We start from the raw sequence: 21118 nt of genomic DNA, 5'->3' as shown, positions 1-21118 counted from the left end.
TATAGATGCCAGAAATCACGAGGGGAGTTAGATCTTGAAAGATTTTGACATTTTCTGTTAAGGCTGTGTCTTTTGGTTAAGATGATATGTTATCCGTATGCTAGCCCAATGTCTGTGACTCAAGGGGTTTTATATATATATATATATATATATATATATATATATATATATATATATATATATATATATATATATATATATATATATATATATATATATATATATATATATATATATATATATATATATATATATATATATATATATATATATATATATATATATATATATATATATATATATATATAAAACCCCTTGAGTCACAGACATTGGGCTAGCATACGGATAACATATCATCTTAACCAAAAGACACAGCCTTTAAACAAGTTAGAATCATGTCAAGATTAACGAACCACTCACAGCAGTGTTCGCTATTCTTTACAAGAAAATTATTGGGCTCTTTATTCTTTTGCATGAGAAAAATTGGGTTCCTTGTTCTTGACATGAACACTTTGGTACTTCGGTACCAGACATTTCAATAACCTAACTTAAACTAAAAGTTAGGTTAGGTTAGGGTAGGCTTACAGAAATATAGCTCATAATTCAAACTGTCACCACAAAATTGTCAACCATTCGTTGCACTTCGTTGATCTGCAGACAGGCATTCACGCACAACATATAGAATCATCCCGGGCAAAGCACAAGGCTAAAATTAAGAACATGCGAAGATACAGACGCACTTTTCTACAAGACTATTTAAATCAGTTCATGTGGATAGAACGAAATACGGTTGCCAGGTTATCAGGGTTCTGTAATGCCCAAATGCTGTAATGTCCCAAAAAATGCCTCCCTGAGGTGCCGGTCCACAGTGTCAAAACGGTAGTCATAGATTACAGAGTAAATGTCTTGAAATCTTCCTTTTGAAAGAATTCAAGTCATAGGAAGGTGGAAATAAAGAAGCAGGCATGGAGTTGCAGAGTGTATGAGAGAAAGGGATGAACAAATGAGAATAATGATTAACTCTTGCATCATAGATTTGGACATAACAGGGATGAGAGAAAGACGAAAGTATTGTGTAGCGAGGCCGCGGGAAGGGGAGAGGCATGTAGCTAGTAAGATAAGAAGAGTAATCGGCATGAAAATAGCGGTAGAAGATAGTAAGAGATGCAACATTGCGGCAACGAGAAAGAGGCTAAAGACAGTTACTTTGAGGAGAGGAGTTGATAAGACGATAAGTTTTTGATTCCGCCCTATATAAAAGAGCGGTATGAGCGGAACTCCGCCATACATGTGAAGCATACCCCATGCATGGCCGGATAAGGCGCTTGTACAGAGTTAGCAGCTGCGGGATGAGAAAAACCAGCGAAGATGACTCAGTATGCATAACTTCAAAGAAATTGTCTTAGCTAAAGTAAGTAAAGCACAGACCGAGGTTATTCAGCGTAGAAGAGCGGGGCGGGGGCATTGAGTGCCATTAAAAAAGAAGGGATACTTATGTGGAATGTTGTGTCAAAACGATAGACGAAAGAATTGAGTTTTTGAGCCACTGAACAAAACTTAGTTTGCTCTGCCCCAATAAGAAATTTTATAGAGATCAGAAATCGGGTTCTGTGGCTTCCATGCGTGGAATGTTTGTTTCCTGAAGATTGGACGTCTATTAAAAAGTCTATTAAAAGACTTGGAAAACTGCAGGGTGGTATCATTAGCTTAAGAGTTAATAGGAAAAGAAGTCTGATTTAGATCATTCATGAATAGTAGGAAGACAATGGGTGACAGGACAGAACCCTGAGTAACACCACTCTTAATAGATTTAGGAGAACAGTGACTGTCTACCACGGCAACAAAAGAACGGTCAGAAAGGAATCATGTGATGAAGTTACAGAAAGAAGGATAGAAGCCATACGAGGGTATTTCGGAAATCAAAGCTTTGTGCCAGACTTTATCAAAAGTTTCACCAAAATCTCTAAAAGGTGATGACCAAGACTCAGTTAGAAGAGCCAAAAGATGGGTCTTTGACACAGAAGCCGTAGTCATTCCTAGGAAAATCAGCAAAATACCTCCTCAGGTCCCCCAACTAACAGAGGCAAAACGCCAGAGTCACCTCCGCTTAGGGGAATCCTGAGGAGGGACTGGAACGATAGGACAAGATACAGATATGAGATTGTGATCGAAAGAGGCCAACGGAGAAGATAGGGTAACAGCATAAGCAGAAGGATTAGAGGTTAGGAAAAGGTCAAGAATTTTGGGCGTATTTCCAAGACGGTTAGGAACATGAGTAGGTTGTTGCACAAGTTGTTCTAGATCGTAATGGACAGTTAAAGATAGAGGCTAGTTCACTGGTTGCCTTAGCCTCAATTTCTAATTCTCTTCCTTCTCAATCTCCAGTCTCCTCATCTTTAATTTAAATATCATCTCCTCAGACATTCCTTTTGTCTGGGAGATTCTGCTAATATTATAAGCAGTGCTGATAGGATGATTCCGGACACTATCTATAGGACTTTGTTTCCGGACACCAAATTGAGTCAAATCTACACTGCCACTTCGAAGAAAGGTGGGATATTTACATCATCAGTCATCCCTGATACCAGACTTTCTTTCCATAGTCTAGGCTGGATGTAAACATACACAGAAAATAAATAAAACAAATAATACTAAACTGTTAGGAGAAGTTGCCAATTCTGTTACGAACAGATCCAGCCCCTCTCATAACTGCCACTACTCCAGGTCATCTTCCCTAGGCTCCCATCCGTTGTAGTCTAGTGCAGGGTTGAATACAATGTGAACCAAACCAGGCCAGTTCATTGGTCATATGCAGTTACAAGTCACAGAAGTCGCCACCCAGTTTCATCCAACCTCAAGAAAGATACACAAAATAAAACGCTAAATTCTCACAATAGCTGATAAAGGACTCGCGAAGCCATGTGCTAAGATGAAACAGACAGAACAGATGCCACAAACATAAAAGTATAATACCCTGAGGACTACCACCCACAGAGAAGATGACAATAAACACCTGCCGAAATGATAATAACTCCCAGTAAGGTCTGAAGCACTGGATCAGGGCGTGCTGTGAATTTATCATAACCCAGCTGGGATCTCACTGAACGTTTCTCTTTGTGTCTCACAACAAAAGGGATCAATCTCAGCCTACCCTCTAAAGACAACCCTCTTCGTTCACACAAAAAATACATGCACCTAATTACAAGCACAGACTTCACTCAAAATTCTTAAGTAATATGGCGACTCCTACACCAGTCTCAGAGTCCCCATCTGGGGAGGGGACCACAAATGTCTCCTGGTCGGACTGCTCTTCTGGTATCGACCATAAATATCTTGGCACCCTCCTCAAGCTTTTTCTTCATGAATTGCAACATTCATGGCCTTAAATAAAATTTTCAATCTGCCGTTGGGGTAGACTGCCCAGAAGACTGTCCCACAGCTGGCAAGAATTTGGGTTAGCCAGAGTTGGGTTTGTCTTGGAGTCATATTACTGGGGCTGACTGCAACAGAGTAGGGCCACATCAGGAAGCCCATGCCTGGGTTGGGAGTGTCGCCGAAGATGAAGCCGGATAGTTGGGTTTTGATAGTTTGTTTGCTGGTTTGCCTCATCCTGTGGAGGACTCCGGAGGTGGCTCTCAGGCGGAGTTGTCACCATGGTTGGAGGGTGTGTGCTTCAATACGCACTCCGAGCCCCAGTTTGTAGTGAATAGCAATATCTTGGATAACTGGAGAAGAGAGAAGGATAGAAGTTTGATGCTTCAATTTGTTGTGCCATCCGAATTAAAGGAAGTATGGGTGCAGTTAGCACGTGGAGGCTTAGTGTTTGGACTATTTGGTGGGCTGGTGTTTGTTGAGTATTGCAGAGTTTGTCAGATGGATCGCCTTTTGACCGGGGCTCCACTCCACCGTGTTATGGCTGGTGTTGTTTCCCTTTGCATGGGAATGATATAGGGTGTTGCTAGCCCGATTCCTCCTTCCTGGGTGAGTTATGAGAGTAATGTGACTGACGTTGATATTACAGCGCGACGTCAAGAGGCAGTGTCGAGTGAAGCTTGCAATGGTGAGCTCGTGTGTGCGGCTGTTCGTGAGGCACTCACATTGTTGCTGAGGACTTCGTTCGGCCAAGTTAGATATGAGTGTCAGGTGGTGGGCCTGTGTGATACAGTGTGTGATGTTTGGTCCTGTCCTTCTGTAGATGACAAAGAGTCGGTCTGAGGAGTGTGGATTCCACGCGGGAACAGTTGTTGGGATCTGTTGAGTTGGTCCAGCTGTACCTTGGCCAGGCTCGGTTTACATCCGGAGATTGTTGTGTTTGGATGGCCAAGTGTGGGAGTTCCGAATGTGGGAATGGCTTTGTTGCTTTATGAAAAGGAACAGTCATCAACTCGTTGCTGTGACTCCTATTTCATAGGATGGTCAGCGGGAGAAGCGGCTTGTAGTAGTATTGCTATACCTGACAGAGGACAAGATGTGCCGTGTCACTCCAAAGAAATATAGTTTTGTTTGAACAGGCAGGTTCATATTTTTTTGCAAAGAAAGTGGTACCTTTAGTTTATTTATTTTATGGATGTGATATGGAGGATCCAAGGAGCCAAAAGCGGGCAAGCCTGAGTAGAGATGCTGGCAGTGATGTCCCGGAGGAGGAAGCAGAGTGTCCTCCGTTGACGAATAGTGGAAGGACCATATAGTTGGTCCTGCCTTGAGGCCCAAAAGTAGGTTCTATTCAGTCAGGAGGTGAATTACCTGGCGGTGATGTGCTGAAGCACTATGATACTACAGCATCTGGTGGGCGCGTTGAGAGTGAAGACTCTTATGCTGGTGTTGCTGAGAAAAGAAGGAACAGGAGTTTCGTCGTGCAGTGAAGAGAGAAAGGGTGAGAATAAACTGAGCAATAGTGAAGGTAGAGGCAAAAATAAGAGACGAATGAGAAGGAGGAGGAAAAGTAAGAGTCACAGTAGACGTTGGAGCAGCAGTAGCTGTTCGAGAAAAGATGGTGTGAATAAGACTCCCTGCGTGAAAAAGTCCTCACGCTAACGTCGCCGTGGAGGTCAGTATAGGTCCTGTTTTACAGGAAGAGAAGAGTCTCGCATGAGTAGTAGAAGGAGAAGGAAGAAACGGCACTGAATGTGTTTTATAGAAGGGTTAAGTTACGGCATTGTTTGTCATTCTTGTTATGATAACCCTGTTTTTGTGTTGTCGTAGAGCTCTCTGTGATTTTGTAATTTGTGTACCCATGGGTATGCTGTAAATTGCAATGATGTGTTAAAGTATGATGAATGTAAATTGCGTAGTCATGTGTACAGAGACGTGAGTTTAATTTGTTCTTTATAGCAAAAAAATTGCATATATATAACTTACGAAATTTTCTGATCGGGGAGGGACGTGTTACGAGAGGCGCTTATTAACAGAAGAAAAAGAAAAAGAAGAAGAAGAAGAAAAAAAAAAAAGAAGAACAGAACAGAAGAAAGGATAGAGAGAAGGTATAGAGGAAAAAAATTGGAGAGAGAGAGAGAGAGAGAGAGAGAGAGAGAGAGAGAGAGAGAGAGAGAGAGAGAGAGAGAGAGAGAGAGAGAGTCATGATAGCGTATTATAGTATTAACCATATAGTCGGTCCCGACGTGATTCCTCTTCCCGCACGGCGTCCCGGAGTTCATTCGGAGCCGAGATATCAGATGACGTGCACGTACCTGGTAGAGCTGGTGGGTTTAAGGGTATATTAGAGGGCTTGAGGGCCACCAAACTAGATACGATTATCCCCAAAAAGAAGGGTTTAGGTGTGGCGCTCTCATTAGAATGGGACCGAGCATTCCCTCATTTGGGCTTTTTCTTTTCCTTTTTTTTTCCTTTTTTTTTTTGGGGGGGGGGGGGGTCCTAAAGTTTTGTGACTGGGAAGGTGAAAGGTCTTCAGCCATCCCTTCCCTGTATGTGAAGTCTCTTGTGTCTTGAGTGTTTTGTTTCATCAAATGCGACTGGCCTTGGCTGGTAGCCTTGTATGTTGGGGGTTAGGGGATTGAACATAAGGTGTCTTCTGTTTACCGTGATCTGTTTCAGATCACAAATTTAGCCGCGCGGCACATGTTCTGTTTCCATCTTGATCCGGATTTACCCTGATCTGAGTAATTCAGATCATGATCTGGATGATCTGTGTCCGGAGGTGGATTATATAGCGGACGACACTTGTTGAAGCTGTTGGCGGCGCCCATATTATCGGTTGAGCAGCATCTACTGGGGAAATATTTACGGGAATACACAAGAAGAAAATGACTGATATATCAGAGAAACAAAGTGAATAGTAATAAATTGTGGCAGAATGCTGCTGTGGGCACAAAATGTGAATAGTAGTGGTGACAGATGCCAGACACAAGGGAGATACTACAAGCCACACCAAGCCTTGGTTTGATGGCTTCTGATTATAACTACGTGGTCATTACCGCCTCTGCCAGCGATTATATGATGAGACAGAGGAAGATAATACTTGTTCAGTCGAAAATAATACATCTCTGCTTTGGAAGTGTCTCAGTAATGTTGCCAATAGAGTCAGCACGAGGGCCAAGCTAGCTTCACCTTACGTCCGAATATTTTCTCATTTTACCATTCTGTACTTCTTCACAGCGAGTACTTTTAGCATGTTGTGTGTGAACCGAGCTTTGTGTGAAGCTTTATTATATAACGTTCATGGCCAAGCAAGAACAGTCTCGCGCTGCCTGGATAGGCATATGGCTGGGACCCTTTGGTGGCCTTCTCGCCCCAACTTCCTTAGGAAATGTACAGTAGGCTGCAGTCCTCGTTGACACTTCCTTAGAGAAGAGTGGCGAGCATGAACAGTCTGCCTCTTGTGACAGTTGATCAGCAACATGCTTGCTTTGTTATTGTTTTGATCAGCAATGGCAACAAGCCTTCTTTTTACACAGAGCGAATCCAGATCAGATCCAGATCCGGATCAATGATCTAGATCTGATCAGTGTTGTAAATAGAAGACGCCTATAATCATATAGTATCCTGCTGGGCAGTGGGTGGCCTGTCTGTGGGTGGTAGCCCTCAGGGTACTATACAGCACCCTCATCTTTGTAGCGTCTGGTTTGTCTGTTGAACCCTACCGCGTGGATTGGCGAATTCTTTCTTAGCTATTGTGAAAAGTTGGCGTTTTATTTTGTATCTTTCCTGCGGTTGAATGAAATAGGGTGGCGACTTCTGAGGCTTGTAACTGGATACGACCAGTGAACTGGACTGGGTTCACGCGGTAAAATACCCCACACTGGTTTACAGAGGATATTAGCCTAAGAGAGTAGTGGCAGCTGTTGGAGGGGCTGGATCTAGTCGTAATAATAATAATAGTATATATATATATATATATATATATATATATATATATATATATATATATATATATATATATATATATATATATATATATATATATATATATATATATATATATATATATATATATATATATATATATATATATATATATATATTATAACGTCCAGTTTATTACACCCTATTACCAATCACACTCAACTGTCCCCATCCTTGCTCTCACCATTATTGATAATTAATCAAGACTGGTAACTAAAACAGCTTCTATGAAGTTAGGTGTTCGCTGGCCCTTGTTCTCATCACCCACACTCCATGTATAGAGGGTTACATTAATATGATTGTTTTAGACATGGTGGAATCAAAATCATTTCATGTTATCAACTTATCTCTGACTGTCTTCCTCCTCTCTTATCTCCCGAGTGTTGTATCCCTTGGTATCTCCTACTGCTATTTTCATGCTAACTGCTCTTCTGCTGTTGCTAAATGAATGTTTCCCCTCCTCTCGCGTTGTCATTGCACAAGACTTTCTACTTTCTTCAACCCATCTGTCTAATGCAACGGTAAATCAGTATTCTCTGTAATTTATCCCTTTCTCTGGTAAAGTCTGGAACTCCCTGCCTGCTCCTGTATATCGACCTTCCTATAATTTAAGCTCTTGAATTTCAAGAGTGAATTTTCAAGATATTTATCCTCTAACGTTTTATTTGACTTTGCTTTGAGAACTGGTGGTTAACTTGGTCTTTTTTATTATTATTATTCTCCTTGGCCATTGACCCTCTTACATTAAAAGAAAAATAAGAAGAAATAAAATACTACTACTACTACTACTACTACTACTACTACTACTACTACTACTACTACTAATAATAATAATAATAATAATAATAATAATAATAATATAATAATAATAATAATAATAATAATAATAATAATAATAATAATAATGATAACAACAACAACAACAACAACAACAACAACAACAACAACAACATGTCATCTCTCTTGCCTGCAATGATACCTTTCAAATCTTGCAGTTCCTTTACTGATGTCAAGTATTCATCATCATGCAGACTGCGTATTTTAAGTTTCTATGTTGCAGTTTTTTTTTATTTTATCTTAGTTTTCTTTTTTTTTCATATATATATATATATATATATATATATATATATATATATATATATATATATATATATATATATATATATATATATATATATATATATATATATATATATATATATATACACACACACACACACACACACACACACACAGAGAGGATGCTCGAGTTACGAGCGAGATACCTTGCAGAAGGCTGCTCGTAATTCATTTTGCTCGTAACTCGTCATCATAATTTTTCGACACAAAAAAGTATCATAAGTTCTGCAAACATTGCAATACTTACTTGATAAATGACACCACGAGAGAGAGAGTTATTTTATATGAATATGAGGGTTATATGAATAAAGGCGTGTATAATCCGACAAATAAAGGTATCATAACTTCCGCAAACAATGTAATACTTACTTGATAAATGATGCCACGAGAGAGAGAGAGAGAGAGAGAGAGAGAGAGAGAGAGAGAGAGAGAGAGAGCACACCTTGCGTTATGGGTGATGTGATGCTACTGAGAAGTGATAGGTTTGAGGCTTTTGCGAAACAAGACTCAAATATGCCAGGCGTACGACCCAGGTTAAAGTGATCTCTCTCTCTCTCTCTCTCTCTCTCTCTCTCTCTCTCTCTCTCTCTCTCTCTCTCTCTCTCTCTCTCTCTCTCGTGGCATCATTTATCAAGTAAGTATTACATTGTTTGTGGAAATATTGATACCTTTATTTGTCGGATTATACACGCCTTTATTCATATAATTAATTAAGATGGGCTGTTGTAAAAGCATAAGCTAAGTTTGTTTGCCTATTCGTGGAGTTAGGAGTGGATGTAGCCAAAGTCCAGCAGGTGTCTCATAACTCGGAGCAGCAGCTCCGAGTTATGAGACGCTTTCTCTCTCTCTCTCTCTCTCTCTCTCTCTCTCTCTCTCTCTCTCTCTCTCTCTCTCTCTCTCTCTCTCTCTCTCTCTCTCTCTCTTGCTCTCTCTCTCTCATGCACCTTTTTTTCCTTTCTCCCATCCTCCTCGGGTTATACACGCCTTTATTCATACAATTTAGTAATATAGCTGGCTTAAAACATAGACATATGTTTGCCTATTCGTGGACTTAATATAATGGAGCAGGTTTTCTGCACCATGCACCACGACCTTCCCGTCTCTATACCTCTCAGAGGCTGACTGGCGGAGGTCCGTACGCCGTGGAATCTCAAGCCAGCTTCACTACGATATTTTCTCAAAATGAATTGCTACTGGGCCTGTTCTTTGTTTCTTTGCGGTTCTTTGTTATGCTGCTGCGCTACTTGGGTAGTGGCGAAGCGGCATACTAGGTAGATATGGTGCATAGCGCCAAATTTGGTTTTGGTTAGCATATATATATATATATATATATATATATATATATATATATATATATATATATATATATATATATATATATATATATATATATATATATATATATATATATATATATATATATATATATATATATATATATATATATATATATATATATATATATATATATATATATATATATATATATATATATATATATATATATATATATATATAAGATAAGCAGGGATACACCCGACTTCCTTCCTCATTTATTGCAACGTTTCACCTTCACAGAAGACATTATCAGGCTGAAAACATTGATAAAAATAAGCATGAAGATAAATCATAAAATATCACATTACAATAGGGACAAAAAACAAAACGGTAACCAAAAGGGGGAAAGGCGGGTAAAAAAAAAAAAAAGTCACAAAATAACCTATCGGCAGTAGCTTAAAATGACAAAAAAAAAAAAAAATCAAGCCGAATAAAGGCATGAAACTATGGACAAAGATTGTGTGTTCTCGCGTTTGGTGTGGTGAGGACTGACAAAGAGTGGTGGTGTGGGAGCGGAGTTAGTTACGAACCCGGAACTGCAAAGCTCCGAGCAAAGTGTGTAAGAGATATAATTGTGATGAAGACAGTTGGTTATTTATTTCATGTTCCAGATGTTTAATGTTATTAGCTTCCAGTATTCTAGTGCCTGTTTGTGCATCAGCTTTATGTAGTGCACTAAAACCTTTCTCTGAAAATGGGTCATCATGTGTGTGTGAATGAGTTCTTATTGCTGAAGAGGAGGGGGGGTGAACCAACTGTTTCTGTGTACTTATTGAAGTACCTCTGTGTTCACTGATTCTATGTGTTAGATTCCTCTTGGTTTCTCCAGCATATCGAGCCTTGCTACTCCAACAAGTAAATTCATAAATGATGTTAGAGATAAGTCCATTAGGAATACTGTCTTTGAATCAAAGAAAAAAAAAAGCAATAGTAAACGTGTTGGTAAAAATAAATATGAACTGGGTGTTGTGTATGGAAGTGAATCTCTTTTTGATTGTGTAGCTAAGATGGCAATAGTAAAGCCTTATTATGGCCATCTTAGCTACAGTATCTAAAAGAGATTAACTACCATACTTGTTCCTCCCTCTCCTCCACCCTCTGACTACTTCATGCCACCTATTAAAATTCTTCGCAATGATGTTTTCCATGCCCTCGCTGGCCTAAACCCTCGGAAGGCTTATGGACTTGAAACTGCACCTCTGTGCTTTGCACCTTGACTAGTCAAAGCATCTACCTTTCCTTCTTGCTGGAAATTTGCCTATGGTCAGCCTGTTCCTAAAAAGGGTTTGTTCTAATGCCTCAAACTACCGTCCTATTGCTATGATTTCCTGCCTATCTAAAGTTTTTGAATCTATCCTTAACAGGAAGATTCTTAAACATCTATAATTTCTTAACCTATCAGACCGCCAGTATGGGTTCCGTCAAGGCCGCTCTACTGGTGATCTTCTGGCTTTCCTTATTTGGTCTTGGTCATCCTCTTTTAGAGATTTTGGTGAAACATTTGCTGTTGCTTTAGACATATCAAAAGCTTTCGATAGAGTCTGGCACAAAGTTTTGACTTCCAAACTACCCTCCTATAGCTTTTATCCTTCTTTGTGTAACTTCATCTCAAGGTTCCTTTCTGACCGTTCTCTTGCTGCTGTGGTAGATTCTGTTCTTCACTGTTCTTCTCCTAAATCTATTAAAAGTGGTGCTCCTCAGGGGTCTGTCTTTTCACCTACTCTCTTTCTATTATTCATCAATTACCTTCTAAACCAAAGTTCTTGTTCTAGCCATTCCTACGCCGATGATATCACCCTGCACTTCTCCCCGTTATTTTCATAGACGTCCAACCCTTCAGGAAGTAAATGGTTCACGCAGGGAAACCACAGAACGCCTGACTTCTGATTTCTCTAAAATTTCTGATTGGGGCAGAGCAAACTTGGTATTGTTCAATGCCTCAAAAACTCAATTCCTCCATCTATCAACTCGACACAATCTTCCAGACAACTATCTCTTCTTCTTCAATGACACTCAACTGTCCCCCTCTTATACACTGAACATCCTTGGTCTGTCCTTTTCTTTAAATCTAAACTGTAAGCCATATCTCATCTCTACCTAAAACAGCTTCTATGAAGTTAGGTATTCTGAGACGTCTCTGCCAGTTTTTCTCACTACCCCCAGCTGCTAACCTGTACAAGGGCCTTATCCGTCCATGTATGGAGTATGCTTCACATCTCTGGAGAGGGTTCCACTCATACCGCTCTTTTAGACACGGTGGAATCAAAAGCTTTTCGTGTCATCAATTCTCAAACTAATTGTCTTCAGCCTCTTTCTCATTGCCGCAATGTTGCATCTTTAGCTATCTTCTACCGCTATTTTCATGCCGACTGCTCTTCTAATCTTGCTAACTGCATACCTCCCCTCCTTCCGCGGCCTCGCTGCACAAAACTCTTCTTTCTCTCACCCCCTACTCTGTCTATCTCTCTAATGCAAGAGTTAACCAGTATTCTCAATCATTCATCCCTTTCTCTGGTAAACTCTTGAACTCCCTGCCTGTTTCTGTATTTCCACCTTCTTATGACTTGAATTCCTTCAAGAAGGAGGTTTCAAAACACTTAGCCTTAATTTTTTTTTTTTACTACTACTTCGGACCATGGTCAGGGACCGCATCTCGGTATTTTTTTATTTATATTTTTTCTTTATTTTTGCCCTTGGCCGGTGTCCCTCCTACATAAAAAAAAAAAAAAAACACCGGCACTCTTTGTTAGTCCTAGTTACACCACACGTGAGAACACACATACATACTTTTATTCTTTATTCTTTACTTCATACCTTTATTCTGGTTGATATTTTTTCTTTGTTATTTTAAGCTACTGCCGGTAAGTCTTTTTTGTCATTTTTTTTTTTTTTGCTTGCCTGCCTGTCCCCCTTTTGGTTACTGCTTTGTTTTTCGTCCTTAACATAATGTGATATTTTATGATTTGTCTTTGTGTTTATTATTATCAATCCTTTTTGCCTGATGATGCCTTTTGTGAAGGTGAAACGTTGCAATAAATGAAGAAGGAAGTCTGGTGTATATATGTATATAGTCTGTATATAAGTCTGGTATATATATATATATATATATATATATATATATATATATATATATATATATATATATATATATATATATATATATATATATATATATATATATATATATATATATATATATATATATATATATATATATATATATATATATATATATATATATATATATATATATATGATAGCAACGACCTGCAGGTGTGTCGTGGAAGATGTCACGAGGTGTGGTGAGGGGCGTAGCAGGCCTGTGGCTCCTGGTGGCCTTTACGCTGGGCTCAGTGTATCGATCAAATTTGAAGGCGATGCTCATTATTCCCAAGGTGAATCTCCCTTTCGACAGTCTAGAAGAACTGGCCGACTCTGGCATCACTACCGCTGTCTTCAAAGGTTCGGCGATTCACCATCAAATATTGGTAAGTAACTGATATGATGTTTCCTGTCTTTCTGTTCACACTCCGTCATAGCGGCCCACAGTTTCTTAATTCCCTGTTCTCTGTGTTCTTGTTCACACTCCGTCATAGCTGCTCGTAATTTCTCAATTCCTTGTTTCAGAGATACTCGTAGATACGGTTAAAACTTCGCCTTGGAACGAAAAGTTCGATAGCTCTGACATTGTCATGATTTACTTCATTATAAACTAACATCAATATAAAGTTCTTGTGGGGAGGTTCATTAAATTCTACTGGTAACATCATTCGCTTTAAACAAACAAAAAGCGAAAGTGAGAACGGAAAATCTTCGATCAAATACAAGGAGAGAGAGAGAGAGAGAGAGAGAGAGAGAGAGAGAGAGAGAGAGAGAGAGAGAGAGAGAGAGAGAGAGAGAGAGAGAGAGATGAAGATTCAACTTCATGACAACAATTAAAAATTAAACAGGACTCTTCATGGTTGGTTAGTCCACTTTTTCTCAACCTTTCAAGCTTCAAGGACTCCTTCCATCCATTTGAATATTCTAGAAACATCTTTTCGATATTAGATATGATGATGGTATTAGATATGATGATGGTATTAGATATGTGTCATTTCATAATTTTTGTAAGAGATAAGAAAAAAATCGCTGGATGTGGTATTTATTGTCATCAGATTACGGCAATACAAAATGACAGAAAAAAAAAGTCAGAGTACGTATATTTACAAAAAGGGAAAATTAACTTGCCTGCTAAGAATGCAAAATACGTAATTAGGCTGTCAAAATTGTTGGCTCATATTTTAACAACAATGAAAGCTTAACTTGCAAGCTATGTTTATATTTCAATTCAATATAAGACAATCTGTCTGACAGCAATGCTACTAATGTGTGGGGATGTCTGATAAACTGACACGCATCCCATCTTTATTCTTAACACTTTAATGGCTGATCTATGTTTCTTTATATATATATATATATATATATATATATATATATATATATATATATATATATATATATATATATATATATATATATATATATATATATATATATATATATATATATATATATATATGAGAAGTTTTCAGCCGCAACTACGTTCCTCGTTCCCGGCACAGATTCTCTTCTCTTGACCATAGGAGGAGGCAGTAGACACCTGCCGAAACGATAATTACTCTCAGTGATGTCTAAAGCACTGTTCAGGGGGTGCTGTGAACTTACCATTAAACCCAGCTGTGACCTCACTGAACGTTTGCCTTTGTGTCTCACAACACAAGGGGGCAGTCACAGCCTGCCCTCTAAAGACAACTCTCTTTCTCCACACAAAACTACAAGCACCTAATAACACACACACCCTTCACTCAAAAATTTTAAAATCATGTCGACTCCTATAAAAATTAATATAGCAACAAGGGAAACTATAGATCCTATAGAATAAAGGAAACAATGTTTCTTGTGGTGTAAGCATCTGGGTATTCGGAGTAACGTCGAGGTATACTGTTAAGTCCTAGGAAGTGCTGAGGAAAAAAGGTAATGTTTACACCAATAAATATGATGGAAAAATTTATTTTTATTCATTTAGGGTTAAGAGATAAACCTTTAAAAAGTGGAAATCAGTGGGCAATACTTGCAAAAATACCGAATACATCTCCTATACATAGGACATAGTGGAAATGGGCTACAACATAGTAAGCGTCATGAAGAATAATATCAATTGATGAATTGGCTAAAACAACACCTGTGAGACCACCGACAGTAAATAGGAAAATAAAGCCCAAACCTCATAATATTGAGGGTCTATAATTAATTTGCGTTCCGTGGAGTGTCCTAAGTCATCTAAAAATTTTAATACCTGTCGGAACAGCAATGATTATTGTAGCTGATGTAAAGTAAGCTCGTGTATCAATATCCATTCCTACTGTGAATATATGGTGTGCTCAAATAATGAATCCTAAAATACCAATGGCCATTATAGTGTAGATCATACCTAGGGTTCCAAATGATTCCTTTTTTTCCTGATTCTTGCCTAACAATATGTGAAATTATACCGAAAGCTGGCAAAATAAGAATGTAAACTTCGGGATGACCAAAAATTCAAAACAAATGTTGATATAGTACAGAGTCTCCACCCCCGGCAGGATAAAAAAGGGACGTATTAAGATTTCGGTCAGTTAAAAGCATAGTAATTGCTCCTGCTAGAACTGGTAAAGATAACAGCATGGAAATTGCGGTATTAAAAACCGATCAAACAAATAACGGTATATGGTCTATTCTTATTCCGAAGGATCGTATATTAATAACGGTTGTTATGAAGTTAACTGCTCCAAGAATTGAGGATACACCTACGAGATGGAGGGAAAAAATACCAAGGTCAACTGAGACCCCTGCATGGGCAATAGCTGCCGCTAAAGGAGGATAAACGGTCCAACCTGTACCAACTTTCTACTATTCCCCTTATCAGAAGAGTTAAAGAGAGAAGTAAAAGTCAAAATCTTATATTATTTATTCGGTGAAATGCTATATCAGGCGCTCCTAGTATAAGGGGAACAAGTCAATTACCAAATCCTCCAATTACAATTGGTATTACTATAAGGAAAATTATAACAAAAGCGTGTGCGGTAACTACATTATAAATTTGATCGTTACCAATAAGTGTACCTTGTTGTCCTAATTCAGCTCGGATAATTAAACTTAATGAGGTTCCTACTATACCAGATCATGCTCCAAAAATAAAATATAGTGTACCAATGGCTTTATGATTTGTAGAAAAGAATCATAATAAGATGGCTTAATAATATAGGCGTTAGATTGTAAATCTAAAAACAAGTTTAGACTTTCTCATTAGGTTCTATAGTAAAATGTAAATAATATTAGATTGCAAATCTAAAGATGTGTTTGGATACTGGAACTTAGGATTTAAAAGGATTTTTTTTTTCTTAAGGCTTTGAAGGCCTTTAGTTTAATATAACTTAAAATCCTAGATTGAAAATGGAATAGGAAGACATAAACCATACATGTTAATGAAAGTAAAGAGAGCTAAAAGAGGAGAAAAACATCGATAAAGGTTTAATTTAAAAAAAAAGAAGTAAATGAGGGGAAAGATAATAAAATCATAGGAATAAAATGATGTAGGTAGAAATGGAGAGTGATAAGGCTTGAAAACAGAAGGATTAGGAGAGAAAAGATTATTATTTTAGATGAAAGAAGTTGAATTATAATTCATTTAGGTGAAAACCCTAGAAAAGGAGGAGAAAAAAGTTAAGCATAGCTTTTCTTTTATTTTGGTTTATTAAATAAAAAATTGAAGAAGATTGGGTTGAGTTGAGTAAAATAATGACAGAACCTGAACTAAAAGAGTAGAATAAAAAGTAAATTAATCATATTATATAACTGATGGACATAGCAATAAGTATTCAAGATATATGATTAATTGAAGAGATGGCTATAAGTTTACGTAATTTTGTAATATTTAAACCACCTAATCTCCAATTAAAGAAGAAAGAAGAGCTGCAATGGTAATTAATAAAATTAGGTCCGAAGAATAAGTTAAATAAGAAATTAAGAATATTGGGACTACTTTCTGAATTGTTAAGATAATAAAGGCTTGGGGTCAAGTTAAACCTTCAATGACTTGAGGGAACCAAAAATGAAAAGGAGCTGCTCCTAATTTTAAAAGTAAAGACAGGGTAATAAGAATATACGAAAAGTCAGTTGAATACATATATATGGAACTAGATATAATTAGAATTGTTGATGCTATAGCTTGAATTAAAAAAATACTTAATTGCAGCTTCTGTTGAATATGGACATAATTTGATTGCAATAAGAGGAATAAAAGGTAAAAAAATTAATTCTAGACCGATTCAAGCTCCAAACCAAGAAGAATAAGAAATGAATAAAAAAAAGTAACGGTCAATAAAAAAAAAAAAAAAAGGAAATAAGAAAATAGAAAGGTGATTAAAAAGAGAAAGGTTGGACTTTCATTTACGGGGTATGAGCCCATTAACTTTATTAGCTTATCTTTAAAGTATTATTTGTTTGTGTATAGTGCACAAAGTTTTGATCTTTAAAGGAGTGGTGTAAATCCACTATAAATAATATAGGAATAAAAAATACATTATTAGCTTTATCAAAGTTATCCTTTAAAGTCAGGCACTATATTAACATGAAAATAAATTTAAGCTAAAGTTAAAAAGTTAAAATAAAAGCGAAAAGTAAAAAAAAAAAAAGAAAACTGTAGTGAAATAAATTTGTGTATATTTAATTTAAAGCTTAGACTGGAAGAAATAATGAGTTATCACGAATGTATCTGTGTGAATATATATATATATATATATATATATATATATATATATATATATATATATATATATATATATATATATATATATGTGTAGTGAAATAAATTTGTGTATATTTAATTTAAAGCTTAGACTGGAAGAAATAATGAGTTATCATGAATGTATCTGTGTGAATATATATATATATATATATATATATATATATATATATATATATATATATATATATATATATATATATATATATATATATATATATATATATATATATATATATATATATATATATATATATATATATATATATATATATAAAAGATAATATGCACATACTTTTTAAAATTATATATTAGTTTATTTAAACATTATTTGAAAAGCTTGAGGCTAGTACATATATAAAGAGTATCTATATACAAAGAATTATTTTATAATTTTATTTGCCCCTTTATCATAAGTAATCTCTACGGTCCCATCGAAGCCCCTTTTCGAGGGCGTTGAGGTGATGGGGAGTTTGAGATTACTTCTTTTTAAATTTAGTTATAGATTTATAGAATGATTACTTTCATATTATACTTTTCTAATATAATATGTTTGCTTTTTAAAGCTTTACGAGAGATATAACTTTGCATTAAAAAATATATACTTTTTTTCTATTTTTTTTCTTTGTTTTATACTATGGTGTATGAATATATTAATTGGATATACTCATATATTGTTCTCTCTGTTGATCATTACCCTTGATCATTTACCCTTGGCAATGGCTCTCCGCTTCTTCAACGCGCTGTATTTCTCCTTGCAACCCATGGTCACTGAAGTCGAAAAGTACTGGCGGAATCAAAGTTGAACCACTAGCCACGATGCTTTATTCGTCTTAGCGTTTCGACCTGTAATCTACCAATTTATCAATGCCGGCACGTAAATAAATAATAAATCATGGCATTGACAACAAACATATCCACCACAATAACACCACAGTTGATAAACCCAACACCTAAAATAGACACGTACACAATAAATAAAAGAAATATTGCAGTATCCAATGTAAATTTATCACACATGAAATATTGGCAACTTTTAAACATGTCACTCACTTCAGTGGTCCCACCGTTGCCATATCGAATCCCAGCATTCCACGAGTGTCCAGTCATCACACAATCACCACTGCACCGGCAGTGCAAGCCCAATATACAACTAAGCACTTAACCACCAAACCACCACCAGCAGGTGTCAGATATACCACATTGACCGGTAAATTAAGCGATTGCCACTGCTAAACGGGGAACATACAGTATATGGATATCACATTGTAATCTCCTATACATCACAAAGAAGTAACTTATATACATACCATGAATAACGGTGCACAACCACAAAGCTACCCCTCACCGACACCGCGCAAGTTCTGCTGCCATGCCTCTCACTACTGCACTGCCTCCCAGCTAGCCAGGCTGGTCACCGCTACTACCAGCCGTTAAATAAATGCTATCGAAAAGCGCACCGCATACGTGCCAGGCCTCTCTGGCCAATACAATAAATAGTCAGTATAATGATCACAATGCAATACTGGCCAATATAATAGATATACAAATAATAATCACAATACAATGATATTGATACAATAAATTACCAGATGTGAAATTGCTCCAGAACGCTTCTTCAGCAGCTATAATAAAGAGTATTACGCAAGACATCACGCCCTAGAATACATGCACGGAGACTACTCAGAGCAACACACAGTTAGACCCAGTTAGAGAGGACAACACTTCCTTTAACTAGGATGAAGTGGAACTCGAGGACTCGGAGGAGGAGCTGCCGTCAGCAAAGTGGGAGCAAGAACGTGAGCGACGTCGCTGGAGATGAGGACACCCCAAGGATTATATGCTGGATCAAGCACCACCAAGGTCCCTTTGACTACCTCTGCATATTTGTGGACCCTCAGATGCGGGCATTCATTGACAACAGATCCCTCCCAGCACATCTACTGCGAGAGAAACGAGAACGACGAGCCCGACAGGCGAGGAAATGATACGGCGTCTTAGAGTGATCCAACACATCGTCTTGAAATAGGATTCATGTAAGATCGAACTTTGTTACACGTATTCCTGACCGTCTTGGAGATACGCCAAATATTCTTGACCTTTTCCTAACCTTTAATCCTTCTGCTTATGCTGTCACCCTTTCTTCTCAGTTGGGCTCCTCCGATCACAATCTCATATCTGTATCTTGTCCTATCGCTCTGATCCCTCCTCTGGATCCCCCTGAGCGAAGGTGCCTCTGGCGTTTTGCCTATGCTAGTTGGGGGAGACCTGAGGAGGTATTTTGCTGATATCCCTTGGAATGACTACTACTTCCGTGTCAGAGGCTCGTCTTTGTGTGCCAAGCGCATAACAGAGGTGATAGTGTATGGCATAGAGGAGTCCTTACTCTTATTTTCAACCTAAACTTTCCAAACCTTGGTTTAACACAGCTTGTTCTCGTGCTATACTCGTACATGATAGAGAGGTGCAGCACAAAGGGTATTTAAGCCTTTCATCACCAGAATCTCATGCACTTTATATTTCTGCCCAGAACCATGCCAAGTCTGTTCTCCAACTAGCCAAAAACTCCTTCATTAACAGAAAGTGTCAAAATCTTTCAACATCTAACTCCCCTCGTGACTTCTGGCATCTAGCCAAAAATATCTCCAATAACTTTGCTTCTTCTTCTTTCCCTCTTTTATTTCAACCAGATGACACCACTGCAAACACATCTATTTCTAAAGCTGAACTTTTCTCTTAAACCTTTGCTAAAAACTCTACCTTGGAAGATTCAAGGCTTGTTCCTTCCTCTCCTCCACCCTCTGACTACTTCATGCTACCTATATAAATGATGTTTTCCATGTCCTCATTGGCATAAACCCTCGGAAGGCTTATCGACCTGATGGGGTCCCTCATATCTTTTCTCTGTAACTAGGCATGCACCTTGCCTACTCAAACTCTTTTAGCTCTGTCTGTCAACATCTACCTTTCTTTCTTGCTGGAAGTTTGCCTACATTCAGCCTGTTCCTAAAAAGGGTGACCGTTCTAAACCCTCAAACTACCGGCCTATTGCATTAATTTCCTGCCTATCTAAAGTTTTTCAATCTATCCTCAACAGGAAGATTCTTAAACATATCACTTCACATCCTTCTATCTGATAGCCAGTATGGGCAACAAAAAATCCAATAAAAAAAATGCCCACTAAAATGCCAGTCCCATAAAAGGGTAAAAAAAGTAGCCAAACATTGATGAATAAGTGCCTTGAAAAGGAATTCAAGTCATAGCAAGGTGGAAATAGAGAAGCAGTCAGGGAGTTCCAGAGTTTACCACAGAAAGGGATGAATGATTGAGAATACTGGTTAACTCTTGCGTTAGAGAGGTGGACAGAATAGGGGTAAGAGAAAGAAGAAAGTCTTGTGCAGGAAGGCCGCGGAAGGAGGGGAGGCATGCAGTCAGTTAGAAGAGGCGAGTTGATGAGACGAAAAGCTGTTGATTCCA

At 37.7% G+C, this 21118-nt stretch overlaps 1 protein-coding gene, 1 long non-coding RNA gene and 1 pseudogene across 2 annotated transcripts in view; 1 reads left to right on the top strand and 2 right to left on the bottom strand.

Annotated features, from left to right (window-relative positions):
* Window positions 1-21118, top strand: part of LOC135093967 (glutamate receptor ionotropic, kainate 5-like) — a 73192-nt gene that overhangs the window by 40528 nt on the left and 11546 nt on the right. Inside the window, exon 7 of the mRNA XM_063993648.1 lies at window positions 13090-13304. Coding sequence (XP_063849718.1) covers window positions 13090-13304 — 215 coding nt within the window. The remainder of the gene's footprint in view (window positions 1-13089; window positions 13305-21118) is intronic.
* LOC135093920 (uncharacterized) lies at window positions 14388-19054 on the bottom strand. Its single transcript, XR_010263524.1, has 3 exons — window positions 18952-19054; window positions 18353-18487; window positions 14388-14458 (listed from the first exon to the last, which is right to left on the bottom strand). It is a non-coding gene; the product is annotated as an uncharacterized LOC135093920 (long non-coding RNA).
* On the bottom strand, window positions 15397-18312 carry LOC135093940 (cytochrome c oxidase subunit 1-like; annotated as a pseudogene).

This window comes from Scylla paramamosain, chromosome 44 (genome assembly GCF_035594125.1).
Source record: "Scylla paramamosain isolate STU-SP2022 chromosome 44, ASM3559412v1, whole genome shotgun sequence".
NCBI lineage: Eukaryota > Metazoa > Arthropoda > Malacostraca > Decapoda > Portunidae > Scylla > Scylla paramamosain.
Note: the sequence above shows the minus strand (reverse complement) of the source record. Positions and strands in the feature narration are given on the sequence as shown.